Raw genomic sequence first — 18,396 nt, forward strand, 5'->3', positions numbered from 1 at the left:
ACCTGGATGCTGCGTGCATCAGGTTAAACGATTCCCCCCACCCCCCCCCATCTTCTCTTCCCCGGGGAGTTCTCTTGTATCCACGTGCAATAATAATAAAAATGATCCGGTTGCTAACGAGCATTGGCCGCCGTTCACGTTTTTTTCCGGGATTGCAGAGCACTTCGGTGCTGTAGCTTGTGAATTTTCGGCGAGTTACGCCTGTCTCCCGCTCGCCTTTAAGCACCCGCTTGCCCAGCAGCCCAAGTTTTAGTTTTCCTGCAGCCAAACACCTGTTATTCCCGTCTAGTTCCGTGACACAGGATGGAAAAGGTTGTGCACGCAGCTGTGGTGTAGCTTGTTTGGGTTCAGGTTTTGTTCATTTTGTATCTTGCTATCTTAATTATTTCCCCCCCGAATTTGTTTATCAAATCGTTCTCCACGATCCATGCGCTTTCCTCCCCACCAACCCCCATTATTATTATTTTTCTTCCCCCGGACAATGTGGGTTTTTTTGTTGTCTTCTAGCGATCTATTGGCAGAAGGCGGTACGATGAGAACGAGGACCTCTCGGACGTGGAGGAAATTGTCAGCATCAGGAGTTTCAATTTGGAAGAGAAATTAAAGAGTAAAATGTATCGCGGGGATTTCGTGCATGCCATGGACGGGAAAGGTAACGGCCCGGGTGCGGTGGGGGGTGTGTGTGTGTGTTTGTGTGAGGGGGGCTGCCCATCGCCGCCGCCGGAGCCTCCACGTGTAGCTCCGCGCCCGCGTTCGTATTTCGCGCCCGCGTCCCCCTGCCCGGGGATCCGGTGACGACGTCGGGGCCGAGCAGGGGGGGGTCACACATGGGGACACGGCTGCTGCACTGGGGCCCTGCAGCCCGCACCGCCGCGTCCCCCTCTCTCCCCCCCACTTCTCCCCCCAACCCGGAGGGCGGTTTTTGCCCCGACAGGGTGCTTGGGGAGGCGGCGTGGTGATAAATGGCAGCCCCCCCAACCCGTCACCTCCGACGTGCTCCTCTGCTCTGACCCCAGCGCACCGCCGGGATGCTCAGGAATTAGGTGCTGGCAAAGGAGAGGCAGAAACCCCAACCCCCACTTTAGCCGGAGGTGATTCCTGCTGCCCACCCCTCCACCCCCCACCCCCCCATTGAATCCAGGACCCCTTTTGGCAAAAGGATGCGATTGATGAGCCCGTTCGGCAGGGTCGGAGGCTTTAAAGTCAATAACTTCTTTGTGTGTCTATCATATATTAAATTACAACGCTCCCCTCCCCGAAGTTACTTGTTTTGCTGAGGTGACTTAAATTACGGAGCGATAAGCGAAGCCAGACAGCCCAGCTCGGCGCGGCTGCCCGGCAGGAAGGAAAATGGGAAAGGTTTGCCCGGGAATCAAACGGGCCGGGGGGTGGGGTGGGTGGGTTTGCAAGTCACCTTTATTTACTGCAGCATTGTTGAAATGGATCCCGAATCCCAGATGGTTATCGCCAAAACCCGGCCTCATTGAGGACTCCCCGTCTAAACCGGCTCTCTCAGGAAGGAGTAGTTTTGGCTGTAATCCTCCTGAAATGGCTATAACTACGGAGCCACTAATCTAGTTTAGAAAATTTCCTTTTCTCCCCTAGGCTTAGTTTTGCATGAGCATTTTAAGCTCCTTTTAGAAAAGTTAATGTGGTGGAGAAATTAAATACCTATCTTACTTAGGAAGGTATTTGTTTAGGAGATAAGCTCAACCCTGACCCCTCTTCCTCCAAACAAAACACAAACACCTATTTTTTAGCTGGAAAATGTTAATTAATTTTCCAGAAAATGATTGCGCTCTACCCTCATCTTCCAAATACTCCAGTGGTTGCCATTGCTACGTGCTAACTATAGTACAATCCCCAGCTTCCCCAGCTCGGCAGCTCTAAAATCTTTGGGTAGCTTTCTCCTTTCTAGGGAACTTGAAAATAAATGAGTGTCTTTTGTTATTTTGTTGTGGTCTGGGTCTGCTTTGTTAAACCCCACAAGGGATTTAAATGCTTTGTTGGGACATTATGAGGAAAGGGTCTGCCTTGCTATTTGCTCTGTTTTTATTTTTACTATTGGGTTTTTTTTTTCTATAAATCCAACAGTTGAATTGAAGCGAGGCGAAACAATGACAGTGGTTAGTAAGAATGAAAAAGTCAGTTTATGTAATCACGTGGAATTGGTTGAGTGATATATTTATTTATTTTTATTTGCCATGCCCTTGTTTTTATTTTTAATTATAACTCTTCTTTAATTTTTTTTTTTTGCTAGGAATGTGGGTTGGAGGATTTTCTTGAGATGCTGCAAGGCAGTGGTGTGATTTTTGGCTTGAATGCAGCTTGCCATAGCTACTCGTTCTCTAGCCTGCTAGGCTATATATCTGCCTCTGCTTCTCCCACCCATATTATTCTTGATGTTGTTGACTTTCTGTCTTGGTTGAGAGTGTCCTTAAAAAAATCTTGGTGGTTTATTTATTTGCTTACCTAAAGCCAGAATAGTTTTAATGGGAATACCTATGAGAAATGAAGATTTCTCTAGTAGAGAAATATTTATTTGGTAACTTTAGTTAATTGGAGTATTCATTACACTTATTTTGACACTAGGAGCAATAAAGTTTCTGTAATTTTCATGTTTTTGTAAATGGGTAATTACTGTGCTCTGATTTGGTAACTTTAAGTGGGAATATTATATCCTGACTTGTCATAATTACTAACTGAATACAGCGAGGAAAAAGTTGTAAAAATAGAGGGAAATACATCTGCAGGCATGGGAGCTTAGCCTTGGTTTCCCCAATTTCTTTCAGAATGGGGTTTTTATAGGAGGGAAACAGCACCAGTAGAAGCTTGAGCCTAAGGTTCTCATGCTCTCCTGGGAAGCATGTACATTGCTGGCTGAATCCTGGAGAAGTTAACCTACTTGTCTGTACCTGAATGTAATACATACAGGGTATAGTGTACTTGGCAGCATGTAGAGTATTTTGTAGTGCTGAAAGTTCAATGTTTTCCAGTTAAAGGTAGCGTATGGATGCTATATAAAAGTGTGAGTTTTTTCCTGTCAGAAGGGGCGAATAGCAGAACCATAGAAACAGTACGTGGCCACTGCAGGAATCCCTCTTCTCTCTGTGGCAGAAAGCTCCAAATGGAGCATGGGGTTTTGTACGCACGGCTCACCCAAATCGCTGCCTTGTAACTTTCTCTCTAATCCCCGAATCACTGCTATTGTATCAGACCATTGCATAAAGAAATCCCCAGGAAAGGCCAGTTCTGTGTAATCCTCAAAGTGAAGCAACAAGGCGATACTGGTCAGCGTTAACATAACAAACTCATGTTTAATTTTCAGTTTGCTTGTGTGTTATACTGTGACTCCCACACAAAAAGTATTAATTTTTCACCGTCTTCCTAAGTGCCTGGAGCTCTTTAAGATTTCTGTCTGTCAGCTCCTGCAGTTATGTTTCTGATTAATGAAAGTAATAGTAACCCTCACATAAAAAGAAAACGATGTCTTCACAGAAGCAGGGCTTTCTGCTATACTCAGATAATGCTCATGAGAAAACATGTTTTTTCCTAAGTAGAAACGTATTGCTTAAAATGTATAAACTTAAATATACAGTTTAAACTACACATTTGCCCCAAAAGTACTAGGCTGATTCTAAGTAATTTAGTTAGGATTATCTTTTAATTGTTAATTTGGTATTTCATTACAGCCTGGGTGTTTCAACCCAGACCTTAATTGACAAACTCTGACAGGATTCTATTTTATGTGCATCAGTGAACAGGAAAAATAGAGAGCAGCTGGGAGAGCATTGTCTGTCATTTGGTTTCCGGTTTGGAACTAAAATATGCATTCTCTTTATATTTTTCTTTAAGTGATAGTGGAGTTCTTTGGTGAGAAGAGGGAAATGGGGAGCATTTTGAGAAAACGTAATGTGAGGTGCCAATGCCATTGGAATTGATTGTGGATTTTTTTCTTTTTATTCATTATTCAAACAGATTTTACTTTTGAGTATGTGCAAAGAGAAGCTCTCAGAGTTCCCCTTATCTTCAGAAATAAGGATGGACTGGGAATTAAGTAAGTTACAACCAAATCTTGATGATTAATAAATGCTTTTATAAAATAACCATTATGCTCTCCACTTGTATGTGATATTTCCTTTTAATGATCTTGAAATGTATTGCAATTAGTAAGGCTGTCAGCACCCTTGAGAAGGGGAATGATTATTTTCCACTTATAAACAAGCAGGTAATGAGGTCTATAAAAGTTAAGTGCATACAGTGTGATTCTACACAATCAAAAATAAGATAGTGATGAAAGTTAGGAATAAAATTCAAAGGTTCCGGCTTCCAGTCCTGGCCGTCATGACAGAACAACCTCCCTTCAATTTTTGACTTCTCAATTGCTTTCTGTGTTACAGGTGGAATGTCTAATGATGCCTGTCGTTTTCCATTATAATTGTATCTCTTCAGAATGTTATCATTTTGTAAATATTTAATAATGTCTAGTTAAAATGTACTATTATTAGAGTCTTCTTGAGGTTGCATTTTGCTAATATCCAGTCATAAAGGATTTGGTATTTTAATAAGCGAATTCTGCAAGTTTCTTTGTAAAAGTGGTGCTGTCTAAGAGAGAAATATTAAAATTATATACTTTATCAGCCACATAATCCATAGTTTAGACAAATGTTCCTTGATACTTTTGGAAATTAAGACTATGTAACTGATTCTATCTGAAAGATGGAAAATTAATTTTGTGAAATCACAATTACTTTGCTCAGTTTCAGCTGGACCACCTCGAAGTTTAGGGAACTGAGGAGTCCCCATTATTTAACTAAAAAGAATCAAGCCACCCCACTATAACTTAAGGAGAAAGAGAGGAAATAGTGTTTAGGGTATCTGACAAGCGTGTGTCTTTTCCTATAAGAGCTCATGATGTAATAAGATAGTTTTATATGTTGAACTCTGAACAAGAAGTGCTTAATAGGTACTCAGTGGTAATTACAGTAATGTTTATTTTGTTGTACTATTATGTTGTACTGGAATATTTTTTTCTTTGTTTTTTAAGCCCAGCTATTTCTTTACTTAGTCCTGGCTGTACAATGTGGTTTCTCGCTAAAAAAATAATGTAAACACTAAGATGCCATCTTTTTATTTGTTTGTGCAAAGTCTTTCCTAGATTGTATTCTAATTTTCTGAAGAAAATGTACGCGTATTCTGTAACGTTTTAGAAGAAAGGTAGAAGAAAAACTAGCTATTAAGTGAGAAAGGCTGGTCACCTAGAGCTTGTAAACAGTTCTATGCTTCTATTTGGTGTCATAGAAAAATAATCTAATTTTTCTGTTACGTTATTTGACAGAAGGTGCAGTCAGGTGGAAAGCATTGATCCTTAAAGTTTGTTCAGAAGAGGGGGTACCAAAGCATCTGTTTTGATATTCCTGAGGTTTACAATCTTCCACATAACATTCATATGAAAACCTGAGAGGCAGAGAAAAAGTCCTCCATGTTCATAGCTTAATTATGTTTAATCTGCAGAAGCCACCTCATTAATCTTATCTTATATATTACATACATGACTATAGTATCATCTTTCCCGATGAATAATTTTCTTGTTCATCTTCTCAGCTAAGTCTCCTTAATGTAAAGTACCATTTGTTCTACTTGGCATCCCAGTTCCTCACTTCCTCTCAGCCTCCAAATACAGGAGCTTTCCCTCCTAGAGTGGTTTTTCCTGCTGCCTTAGAGCCTCTGTTTTTCTGACTCTCCTGTTGGCTTCTTTGCTCAACTTGGCAGTGAGATTTTTCTTGTTGAAGGTTGTTGCTACTTTTTCATTCAATTTCTTTCTTCAAGAGATGCTTCTCTTGGAGGAGTCATCTGAAGGACATACCTATTGTAGAAAATGGTGGAAAATCATCTGCAACAACTGCTCTCTCTATATTCATTGGTTTCAAACTGCTACTTCTAAAAGACAAGTGGTAAAACCTTCACAGATTTCATCTGGAAGAAGCCATCAGCTCTTCTCTTTAGGAACCAGAGATACTAGTGCGTCTCTGCAGAGCTGCCGGCATCTTGAGATTGGCTTGAGAAAACTTGTGGACCTGGAAGTGAGTAAATATGCATCTTCTTGAGCAGCTACCATCAGTTCTGGCAGCCAGATCTTCCCTCCCATGCATGAGGAAGTTCAAAATTCCCCATAGCAAAAGAAGAAATCTGGGGAGATGTTTCAGCTCCTACTGTGCCAATGGTATCTGTTCAACTCGTGCTCCGTCAGCGTAGAAATGTAGAAGTGAGAGCTCATCCTGCTGACACAAACATTGCTGGGCTTCAGATCCTCATCTGCAAAAGGTAGGGCATTATCAGAGATGAATAACGGGTTCTGCAGCCCGGGACCAGTGTGTTTCCTCTGGCTACCTCTAGCAGACATGGTGCCTCCAGAACTCAGCCTGCTGATGTGCTGTAGATGTTGGACAAGATCCTTCACAAAGATACCTTGTTTCTTGGTGTCTGCAACCACAAGATGTAATATCTTTTTCTTTTTAACAGCTCATCATTCAGGATTCTGTACTGAGGCACTTTCACCTTAGACATTTCAACATTCAAACCTCAGCTCCCATATCATCATTGGTTTCCCTATTGTTCCTGTGCCCAAAATCTGGAGAGCTGCCACCGGGCACTCCCTTCCTCTTTCAGTTAGCTGTGTGCTTTCGCTGAAGCCTCCTAGCATGATACTGCTTTTGGAGAGTGGTCTTTGGTCTTTCTTGATCCAGGGGTTCAGAGACTCTTCAAGCTCATGGGATCATGTAAAGAGTACAATCAGGGGGTTTTGTGTCATGTGTTGGCTTGTTTTTCTTCAAGATGTATTGGTTTTAGATACATTTGCAGTCAGCCTTCCTGGAAGTCACCAGTAATTTTTCATTAAGACCTTGAAGAAGGGAGGGCTTTGGCCATGTACCTGTCCCTTCTGTGGTTACATGCCACGTGTACAGACATGCCAAGTTCTAGATGTTTTCCTGTATTTTTCTGAGGCAAAAAGAAGACCTGGCCTCAAATGCTTATGTGTATGCTCACATACACAGCATGAATCCGCATATAGGTAACCACACCTCAAAGAAGACCATTGAAAATAAGGTACCTTTCTTTGTAAGCATGATCAAAGCAGTCAAATAAATAGCAGGTTTTGAACATGCATTGCAAGTGAAGAAGTTACAGGACCTGGCTGGTCTGGGGGATTAAAATACTGGAATTTGTAGATCAGTAATCTCTTATAGGACATTCACTATTCTAATATTTTTTACTTAAATGAGCATGATTTATTAGTTTGAAATGATGTCGTAAAGGAATTGTACACACTTGGGCATAAATCTCAGTAGAGTGAGAGAAGGTTGGAAACACGATTTATGTGTATTTTAAATGACAGAAGCGAAATGCATGAGCAAACTTTCTTATTTGGCACTCTGCAGGATAACATGATTTAATTTTATTTACATTTCCACTTCTTACATGTATCTCTCATAGCTGGCATGCAATATATGAATTTTGTGGATGTGTGCATTGTATTCCAGCAAGATCACCATAGTATTGACACCCTCCTAGCTGATCCGAAACGTTCGGGACCTTTAGTCTCATCATCCTGACATTTACTGCTTGCAATAATGAGTGTCACAGCCTGCTGTCTTCCATCACTAGAGCGAGACTGGACAGTTTGCCTTTGGATCCGAGTCATTTGCTGGTGAAAATCGAGAACCTTACGTTCCACTTCAGGCTCTGGAGGAAATTATGCTTTACTGGGTCTTTTGTGGCACTACTGTCTCTTGTCCAGAGGAGGCTGTGTGTCTCGTGATATGGTAGATTAGGTGATCCGCATATATGTAGGGTGGTTTTTGAGATACAGTGGTCTATAAAATATAGGATATACGATGATTTTTAGACTTCTGACATTTTGAATAACTGGCGATACGTGCTTCCACTTCTGTTTGCTGTTAAGCAGTCAGCTTGCATGTCTGTGCCTGGCAGATGTACAAAGCATAGCTGAACAGTTTGGTTACTGCGCTTGGAGGTACTCCGAAATGGCAAGGAATGAGATGAATGAGGAAAAATTATTATAATGAAACTTTGAAAAAACTGCTTTCCTGTGCATTTCTGACCATCGTGAGCTGCTACTTGTATGGCTAGAAGCAGGAAAGTCCACCTGTGATCTCTTATCAGAAGAGGAGTTTTTTTTCTCGGAGGGTCATTTGGCTCTTTCCAAGGTTGTAGTTTGGAGAGAGAATGCTGTTTGGAGAGATGTTGTCTCTTTTATCCGAACAGCAATCATCTTGCATTGTATTGTGGTTAATCAGATATGTATGCTAGCCAGAGCTCATCCTCATTAGGACCTGAATAGGAGATGTCTCTAGCAAATCTACAGACATTTACTAAAATGCAAGTTTGCACCAGTGTACACTGAGGTGTTTGCATTTCTTTTCTGTTTGAGGCAACATGATTTGTATATAACAGAATGCTGAAAATTTCAAATGTCGTCAGTCATATTTTGGTGTTAAGTCATCCCGCTATGCTATTCTTCACCTATTTTTTTATGACATATGAAATCTTTGGAAGCATTCATAGTGCTTTTACCTAAGATGCATTTGCCTGAAAATTGCATAACAGTGAGGAAAAAAAATATCTCTGCTCAGTTCTTGCATTGTTGGTATTCTGGATTTATATGCAGAAAAATAAACGAACCAATGCTTACTGATTAGTGTAGGACTGGTGACATTCAAAAAAAACAGGTTCTTGGGTTTTTTTGGCCATCAGTGCTGTAGCAAACCAGCCCTAATTGGTAAGAATGAGTGTGGCGATTATGCTGTGTGGGGCTGGAGATGAAGCAGTACAGTCTTTTACGGTGTCAGCAGCCAGCAGAATGGCTTTGAGTTAAAGCTGGACCTCCCAGGGCAACCCAGATACAAAATGGGTTCTTGTACTTGAAACTTGCCGTGTTCAAGCCTGAAATTCTTCCCTTGGTATACTCTCTCTCTAATGTATGTTATATCCTGAGAGTGCAGAGAAGAAAACCCAAGGATATGCCAGGTGTGCTCTCCAAAGAACCAAATATGCAATTTTATTCTTAGGGAGGACGGTGTTTTTCCAGTTTGAGTAATGTTTATTGTCGGCTGCTGCTGACAGAAAGACTGGATTTGCGTGTATGCATCTGGGTTAGGGTTGTTACCTATCTCAGTTGTTGATTTTTATTTTGATTTATACAAACGTGAAAAAAGATTGCCCATCTAACTGTCCTACGTGTCTGACAAAAGGCAGGCAAGCTGTGGCATTTGAAGACGAGCCTTGCATGTTCTTGTTGCCCACAAGTAGTTCCTCCTTCCCCTATTTCTGACTTTCTAGTTCTTGGATAAAAAGATGTGCTCTGAATGCACCCTGAAGATCAGCAGATTCAGGCTGTTTCATTCTGGCGAGGGAGTGAATTCCAAAGCTGTGGGGCCCTCACAGCTAAATGCAAAGATGTGAGGGTTGGCGGAGAACTAACAAAAGATATTGTCCAGCCTCCGCATCCCACCAGAGGAAGGTGATAAGGGTAAAAGAAAGTGGACAAATAGAATTTGGCAAATAGCTCTTTAGATATACGCATGACAGTAAATGCATTTTTTTAACTTTACCTTTCTGTGTTTTCTTAATAGTAAAAACTGTTGCTCTAAAAGTTTGCCTATAGGCTGAATAGTTCTGATTTTAAACTGAATTATGTCCGAAGTCCTTTATGACCAGAAGCAAGTTGCTTATCTTCCACCCACGGCAGAACAAGAGGGACAGAGCATCTAGCTGGCAGTTCCCACTGGGCTGTTTTTCATTACAATTCCTTAGTCAGTTTTTGTACAATGTGAAGTGTGAAATACTGTCACTAAGATGAAGTCAATCAACTTAAAAACTGCACTACTGTTTTCTGTGTTCTTTTTCCATCCAGTCTATAAGTTGCAGAATTTTACTCTCTCCTGACATATTAATCTCACTCACTTGATGTACTAGGCTATTGTCTAATTACATTAAACCCTAAAACATTGCCTGTGTTAGAAGTGATCTTATAAATGTATTGACATCGGTGTACCAATTATGCTGCTATTTAATTTAGCTCTGAATTAGCCTGAATTGAATTGAACAACAATTTCCCTACCCACCAAGTACGGCCAGGTTGTCTTCTGCCAGACAAGGAGGTTTAGAATAGTGATTAAAACAAAGGCACTTTAGTTCATTATTTTGTATATTTTATTTCCAAGCAGTGAATCCAACCTATGATGATGTGGCTTTGAACAAATTGGTTTGCTGTTCTATGCCTCCGTTTGTATCCACTGGCAAATGTGATAATGCTCACCTTGGGGAATACACATGAGGCACCACCAGTTGCAAACCATTGCGGGTTGCTTAGCAGAAACAAGCTATAAAGGTTTAGGATTTTATTGAAATCACCCCCAACCCCTTCCCTTCCCTCCCACTCCAGTGCTAGAGAGTGCTTGAAAAGACACCTCTTCTCCTCTTTCATTGAGTCGAGAAACTTTTGTACACTTGCCAATGCAAAGATGTTATGTATGTCATTAAAACTTGCACTGTCCACACTTCAGAGAGGCCTTGCTTGATTCCACCTACTGCATTACAGACAAAGAGCACTATACATTTATTTCTCTTTTATTATGTTAACGAAAGTGTACCCATACTTATCTTGATGGTATTTAACGTTGCTTTCTTTGCTAATTATAGAATGCCTGACCCGGATTTCACCGTCAGAGATGTGAAGCTATTAGTGGGTAAGTTATTTTGAATGCACTGGATTAACTCCATACAGAATAGAATTGCTTTGAAATACTTGTCCAGTTGTGTTTGTAGACATTTGTGATAACTCTCAGAATCCAGGAGAAGGCACGGAGAAGCAATTTGTAAATTAAAAAGGCTGGGAGAACCCTAATTAGTAGTCGTGCTGACCGGACTCTGATCTCATGCTGGATAATTGGCCATTTGAAAGAGCGTGAATGCTTTTGCTCTTAACAGGTGTCCTACATACACTTTTGTGATCCTGGAAAGCAGCAGCTCTATTGATCGAGTTCCTATTTTTTTTAATCTGTTGTAGTGCATCTGTTCGTAAAAGGTATGATTGGAGCCATATCACCTTTTGCCTGTGCTCTCCCCACAGTCTTTATCAGTGTCAGGCCAGGTCAGTGCTTTGAGGAAGGGTTGCTAAGAGAGACTGAGCACAAAGCTTTCCGAACTGCCTGTCTTTTTGATAAGACACAAACCAGAGAAGTGGTGGCTGTAATCATCAAATGTTTCCTGGCAATTTTTGCAAAAGAAATATTTTTAACTCTAAGAAAAACTACATTTTGAGTAAGAGATTATTCTGTATGTTTCTTTGAAATCTGCTTTTACTGAAGACGGATGTGTTATTTATCATTTATCTGAAACTGTTACTGAATAGTGATGCTGCACTCTATGAAGTCGTCACTGTGGAGCTCGCTGAGCTTCGGATGTGTTAGCTGCAGTCCTTCACAGAGATGTTTAACTGCAGTCTTGATACTGGTTTTATTTACCTGTGTTCTGGCAGGAGTCAATCTTCTAAATTAGCCCAATTGCTGCATGCTGAAAGAAGAATTTTTGAAAACTACTCGAGTTGAATAACCAATAGGAATATAAAGCTTGGAAAAGATGTAGTTAAGAAAAAAAGGGAGAGGAACTTGTGCCTCATTTCTGGTCACTTGGGGTTATCTGTGAGAGAGGGGTTATCACTGGTAACCTTCCTTCACAAACAAAACTTGGCAATGTTGCTTAATTTATGACCATTTATAACTTCTGCGGGGGGAAAAAAAAAGCCCCAAACCACTTTGGCAGAAAATGTTAGAGAAGTGATGTGGGAAGTGCTATTTGGTAGCATTTCTGTTGGTCAGTCTGCAGTTAAATTAGGAAATAATATGAGGGTATTTGGAAGTCCTAAATTTTACAGATGTCCTAAATACCCGCATGTGCACATTTGTAGGTACGAATACCTCTTTTCCTGCAGAGAAGCCTCGTGCATAAACCTCATCATTATCTGGACCCTGTTTGCAATTTTCTGTGAATTTGTTCCGTAGCTGATAAACTGCCATTTCTGTCTCTGAAACTGATGAAGTTGAGGATCCAACTTTGAGATGTTTTGGAACAGCGTAGTGTTGCGTAACAACATTGTTTTTCCTGCATAACAGTCGAAGTGTGGGAGTTGCATTTCCTCAAGATTGATGTCCCTTGAAGTATTAGGGGGGTGGAGATTCCTGTGTACATGGCCAGTAAAGCCAGAGGATATTTATAAATAAAATTGATCTATAAAACAATGGAGCAGAAAAAACAATCGTCATTAACTTTGAGATTAACTTTAATGTAAAAGTGTGCCATTTCTCACAGCTGGTTCAGCAATCCACGTATATGCTGTAGGCCAGATACTGCACGTCGTGCGTCTTTTTTTTATTGTGTTTGGACAAACTCCCTTTGGAGTCATTGTACTGAACCTGTCATTTGGTAAAGAACATTGTCACCTGCTGTCTTTTTTTAATACGGTTGATGAGTTCTGGCATCACAGGTGGAAACTTTGATTCAAAAGACCTAAAATATTTGGGAAATGGATTGTAAGTTATACCTGAAAAATCACAGTTTCTTATGGCAAATCGTTTCTGTCACTGTGGAATTTGTGCTATATCTAACAGCCGCATTGACGCTGAGAGCACATGGGGGCAATTACTGTCTCCATGCCAAATTTCTAAATTATCTACTAATGACTTAAGGAAACACTGGTGAGTGATTTTCCTATTGCATATCATTGCTGATAATTTTTTCTAGTTTTAGCTTAATATATATGTTACACTCACAATCTAACGTTCAAAGAAAGCAGATGAAAATTCTTGTTTTATTAATATCTCCTGTGATTGGCCCTGCCTTCTTTAGCAGACTTTTCAGATCTTCCCTGAACTTCCAGGTATCTGCCTTTCTGAAGGACAGTGTTTTCAAAACTTCCTCAACATCTTGCTGAACCTGGGAGGTGAATGATGTTTTGCGAATGTGAAATGGAATCATCATAACGCTCTGGATCTGAATGTGTGTGGGAGTTGATAGAGGGAGAACATAGCTTCAAAGATGTTGTGTTCTGTGTAAACTTGTTTTTTCTTTAAGTGCTCGTCATTATAGTATGCTGGTGCTATTTAAATGTAGCGTTTGTTCTCTTTTCTTCTTCAAATCAGGGGAAACACATTTGTTATAGAACATCTTAAAGAGATGGTGCTCAGTTCTTCCAAAGCATATAAATTCCATAGGAAGTTACTGAGACTTTGGTCTCAAATTATTCTGAAATCTTACTTTCTATTTCTAATGTGATTGTTGTATCATCTCCATGTTTGGGTACCTATAAGTGACAAGGAAATAATGACAACTGGTAGCCTAGCTTTTTTAATTTCCCTTTGAAAACTGTAGTCTGTGGCAATAATAAGGAAGAAGAAAAAGGTGGGTTTTTTTGATTGTTGTTTTGGCTTACTTGGGCTTAGGTGTCTGTTTTATTTTAGTATCTTGCCAGACTTCCAAAGAAACATTTCCTTTGCTTGTTGGTTGTGGGTTTTTTTTGTTTTCATTGTTTAAAAAATACCAATACCAGCTGTGATTTAGTTTGTTAATGTTTATGACCTACACATTAGTGTGCCTGAATGTGCACCTACGTGTAATGTGTATGGATGAAACACTCTTCCTGTACAGTTGCTTTGCTTTAGAGAACAAACACTTTAAACTGCACGGTTGGAAAATGGTTATAACAAGACTCCTACCTCCGTACAAAAGATATCCTGGATACTTTTTTAAACCCAAGCCAGTGGATTCATTTCAGCAGTTGGAATTTGTCTGATCTCTGAAATGGCTGTGAGCCAAGAATACAAATGGAGAAGAGGAGAGGAATTACTGGCCTGCTTAGGAACTTGAGACAACTCTTGAAAGGAAAAAAGCCTCTGTTGTAATTTAATAACTATTAGGCTTTGTAATTTCATTGTCTAAGGTAGATTTGATTGCTAATTCTGAATGACAGCATGTCACTGTTTTCATAAATTGATTTAAAATTTGATTAAGAGGGTCATTGGCCCTCTTAACGTCTTCTTAAACATCTGCCACATCTGCACTAAAAGTTTGACAAGTGTATTTCTGCAGGCTCCTTATTTTTCACTCTTGGAGTGCCATGCTGGTGGTGGTAGTATATGCATATGGGCTACTTAAAAACCAAGCGCACAGCAGTAGCTAGTAAGTATTGGGGCTTGGTTTTATTCCAAAACTTTTTGTCTTTAGATTTGCGTAGTATCTTGGTTTATGTCTTTTTTTTTTTTCTTTCATGTTCTCCTTCTCCCTTGTTTTAAGGGCTTCCAGAACTTCAGAGAACTTATCCCCATTGTCCATTCCTTTTTCTCTTGCAGCTAGAGTCAGTCTTCCAGCCAGTAAACAGTGCATCTCAAGGATACTCCCAGCCAGGGCCACTGGTGAGACTCTCGGACACTGTTCTTTTTCCCTGGCTGCTAGTCATGTAACTGTAGGTCACAAAGCTCTCTACAAACTCTCCAGAACTGTCTTTACCAAAAAAAAAAAGGGGGGGGGGTGAATAAAAAAAGGTGTCAAGTTAGCTGAAGAATTTATTATGGGTAGTAACAGGTATGTGAAACGGTAAGTGTTGGGACAGCACACTAGCTATTGTAATTTTTCCTCAAACTGTGTGATTCTGAGGGACTTATGCTCATGCCCAGAAGAGGCAGCTATACAGAATAATTTATGTTTTCTGGGCTTCTTGTGTTGGCTTCTTCCACCAACAGTGCTTCTGGGCCACAGCACGGAGAGGTGGCTGTCACAGATGGACACAAAAGAAAAAGCGTGTTTTCCCATATGTATCTGCATGAATCTCCAAAAATACTTACCTGTGTGAATTCTTTATGCTAATTACACTAAAGAACAAATGAAGTGCACTTGCCAAGGTTAACCTAGGACTGAGCAAGGAGAAAGGTAACTGCCTTGCTCAACAAGCTCTTTGAAAGACAGGGCTTCTGTGGTTGCTCTTGGCCGTCTCTAGCCTTTGCTACTCCTGAATTCAAGGACTGTATGCAGTCATTTGTTTTAGTCTTTGATGTCAGAAAGCCAAAGCATTCCATTTTTTTCATTCATTTGATTTTTGTCTTTATATTATTCTTCATGGACATCATACAACCTGAAGAAGGGAGCACTGAGTAGTTTTGGAAGCTATGAACCATGTAAAGGAGGGAGAAGAGTAAGCATACATGGATGTATGCATCAATCTGAGCTCCTTTCTCTTTCTTTGATTACTTTTTTTTTTTTTTAGTGGTTTGCTTGGGTCAGCACTGATTGAATTTAAAAGAGTATCTGCTTTTCTGTGGCATCTGCAGTGTCTCGCCCTGACTTGTAATTGATGTCTGCACTGCCTTTGTCTTCCTGGATTGTCACAGTGTGCCCAGGAACTCCTTGGGTAGGTGTGGAATCCCTGGACAAGTGTGGTGTATCTAAACAGTAATGGCTGCTCTGGATGTATTTGCTTTTAGTTTTTTTCTTTAGCTGACCTCTCTTCAGTTAGCTTGCCACAGGCTGGTGCTCTATCACCATTGAATTGCAGCTTTTACACTTATACCTAAATAAACCACTAAATAAAGTTAAGTGGTGCTGCTGGGTCTGTAACGTGCATCGCTTCCTCTCTCTATGGGCTGGTGTAGCTTTGTGTGCCAGGGTGTGCTTACACCCTCAAAAGTCGAGCTTGCAATCCCGGCTAGTGGCAAAAGGGGCGATTTCAAAACACGCTGAGAATTGTAAGAAAGAAAAGAGACTTTCAGTTATTGTGATCCCTGGGCTGAAGAGGTTAAAGTTGTGACCAGAGCGGTCACTTCTGTAGGATCAGCAGCATTGTTGTATGGAATTCACCGTGCCCAGCCGGGCATTGTGTCAGTGGGAACAGTGCAAGTACAGGACTTATACTATTCATGGGATGGTCCAACAACTGACATAAGCTCACTGATTGATTTTATTTAACTAACTCACTAAGGGTTTATTTATAGAATTAAAAAAATAAGTGTAGGAGCAATGAAGAATGTATCACCAGTCTTGTATTTTGCTATGAAAATCTGGTGCTGTAGACTGGACTGGGCCATAATGCTTACACGAATACAAAATGTTTGGTTCCCTTCATTCGTTGCTGTGTTCACAACTGTGTTGAAAGGCTTTGGTGTTTTCATCTTGTATAAAGAATCCAAGTAAAGCTGAAAGCAGCAAAGCTTTTAATTGTGATAAAATTTGTGCATTGAGCTATGGCAGTAAAAAGCAAACATGACAAAGCTCCAAAAACTGTTGCAGGGAGCAATCTTCATCTGGCCCAAAGAGATGATGCACAAGATGGGACCTAATAGATCATTTCAATATTTGATTTCTGTGTTTCTGTCAAATCTTTAAAGACCTGGCAGCAGGCTTTGATCTCCAAGACAAAGGGTGAAAGGAAAACCAAGGCTCTTGCTGCTTTCTATGCTGGGAGTAGCTGAAGAGATACCTGATTATTGCTGGGTTTTGCCTTCTCATTAGAAACACCAAAAGAACAGGAGCTGAGCCAAAAAATTCAGTTGCAAATTGAGTGTTTAAAGAAACACGTGTGAAGGTCTCTGCCTCAAGTGTGAGTTTAGAATCATGGTGTCAGTGAAGAAAGATAATAGAAGTTACATCGTTAAACCCCAGATGTTTGCAAGGGAAAAGCCCTATAAATAGCGAGGTTTGTCTCTGCAAGTGCAGGTTAGCCTTCCCTTGTGCTGCTGACAAGTACTGGTTCTGGAGGAAATGCTGTGTGCTGTCATACACCTGCTCATGGTTTATTCATTAAGTGGGTAAGATGTTAAGGACTTCATCATACCACGCTAAAGTGAGCAACTGAGCTTTCTTTAACATCAGTGAAAGAGGGGTATTTCACTGACTATTAAGTTTGGGGTTTTTTCCACAGGGGAGAGAGCTAAGCAAGTTTTCTGACGTTTGGCATCACAACATTTCGCTCATTGTAGGAGTAACTGCAATTCCACAGTGTAAAGGTGCTCAGTAAATAGTGTGGCCGCCTTCTCCCAGGTGGAGACTGGGCTGAAAGGTGAAATGATCTGCTCAGGTGCCTGTTCAGTGCGGTGCTGGAAACAGAATCTGGGGAGTCTCAGTTTCTAGTTTTCCTGTAAACTGTAAATGATGTACTGGATGTGGCGAGCCATGGTCTCTTTTGTGCAGGGGACTGCAATGGGGTGGAACAAATTCCCTTACTAGTTAATGTAAGCAGGCTGATTTAAATAATTTAAATTCAGTTGGGACAGAAAGGATTACTGCCCATCAACTGTACGTAGCAGCCATAAGCTGTGTGAGGCTCTGTATCTTTCATCGCGCCATTTTTGTGCTGTTAAATACATATGCTGCTGTAGTCCCCAGGAACTCAAACTAAAATGAGAATATATATGCCAGGTATTTCACAGAAAGACAAGAACCCTCCCCCTAATCCATGCTTCTGGAAGTAGGTGATAATGAATAGGGAATGGAAAGAGATGCAAAGATGCAAACCATGTAGGTAATGATTATTCTGGGTTTATAAAATGTGATTTATGTATATATTAAAAACTGTATGCACATTTATAGATACATACGTATACATGTGTATAAATTTAATTCAGTACTGAATCAAGAATCATAAGTGGTGTCTCCACAGAAGAGAAAATTGTGGTGGTGGTGACTGTAGATCAGGTGCATGAAGGCAGGAGGGAGGGCAGAAACCATGTAAAACGTTTCTTTTACATTAGCATACATTTCTTCTGGTGCGTTAGCACAATAGTTCCTGAGTTGGCTGTGCAAACGTGTTCAGCTTTTTGTTTGTAGCTGCTGCAAAAAGCTGAAAGCAAACCAGATAACTGTCTCTGAGTTACCACTTCCTAGTGATTTTTTCGTTCGTTCCTCCTACATGTTTGCTCCCCCTCTCAAATTGATCTGCTCAGAAAATTGTATCATGGTTGAATTCACATGGAACTACAAAGCCAGTCAAGAGGCTCGTAGTGTGGTCTGCGGGCAAGTAGGGGAAATTTTGTCTTAATCAATGTACAGTTCTCCATCCTGTGAAAGAAAATTAGCTGTGCAGATACAAAAGAAGGGCAAAGCAGCCACACACTGCAGTTCAGAAAACTTTCCATCATTTCTGCTGAATAGGGACCTAGTGTTGCTTTTTCTATAGAGCAACGCTCCATTTGTTTCAAGGAAGTTCTGAAATTGGAGACCGAGAGGAGTTAGGAGGGAGGCTCATTAGAGAAACTTTGTTGTAAGGAGCACTTCCCAAAACTAAACAGGCTGTTCAAAGGAAGTGCAAAAGTCTGCCCTCAGACTTGCATC

At 40.6% G+C, this 18,396-nt stretch overlaps 1 protein-coding gene across 7 annotated transcripts in view; it reads left to right on the top strand.

The window, feature by feature from the left end:
* The window catches only part of KDM2B (lysine demethylase 2B), a 125,444-nt gene that overhangs the window by 6,871 nt on the left and 100,177 nt on the right, over positions 1–18,396 (top strand). For 5 of the 7 annotated variants that reach the window (XM_063351383.1, XM_063351381.1, XM_063351386.1 and 2 more), the window contains exons 2-4: positions 508–652; positions 3,979–4,057; positions 10,723–10,769. In XM_063351383.1, the coding sequence (XP_063207453.1) occupies positions 508–652; positions 3,979–4,057; positions 10,723–10,769 (271 nt within the window). Of the gene's footprint in view, positions 1–206; positions 313–507; positions 653–3,978; positions 4,058–10,722; positions 10,770–18,396 lie in introns of those variants that run through there. The other 2 variants (XM_063351384.1, XM_063351387.1) reach the window with 2 other exon arrangements.

The sequence above is a fragment of the Chroicocephalus ridibundus genome, chromosome 13, assembly GCF_963924245.1.
Source record: "Chroicocephalus ridibundus chromosome 13, bChrRid1.1, whole genome shotgun sequence".
In the NCBI taxonomy this organism is placed as follows: domain Eukaryota; kingdom Metazoa; phylum Chordata; class Aves; order Charadriiformes; family Laridae; genus Chroicocephalus; species Chroicocephalus ridibundus.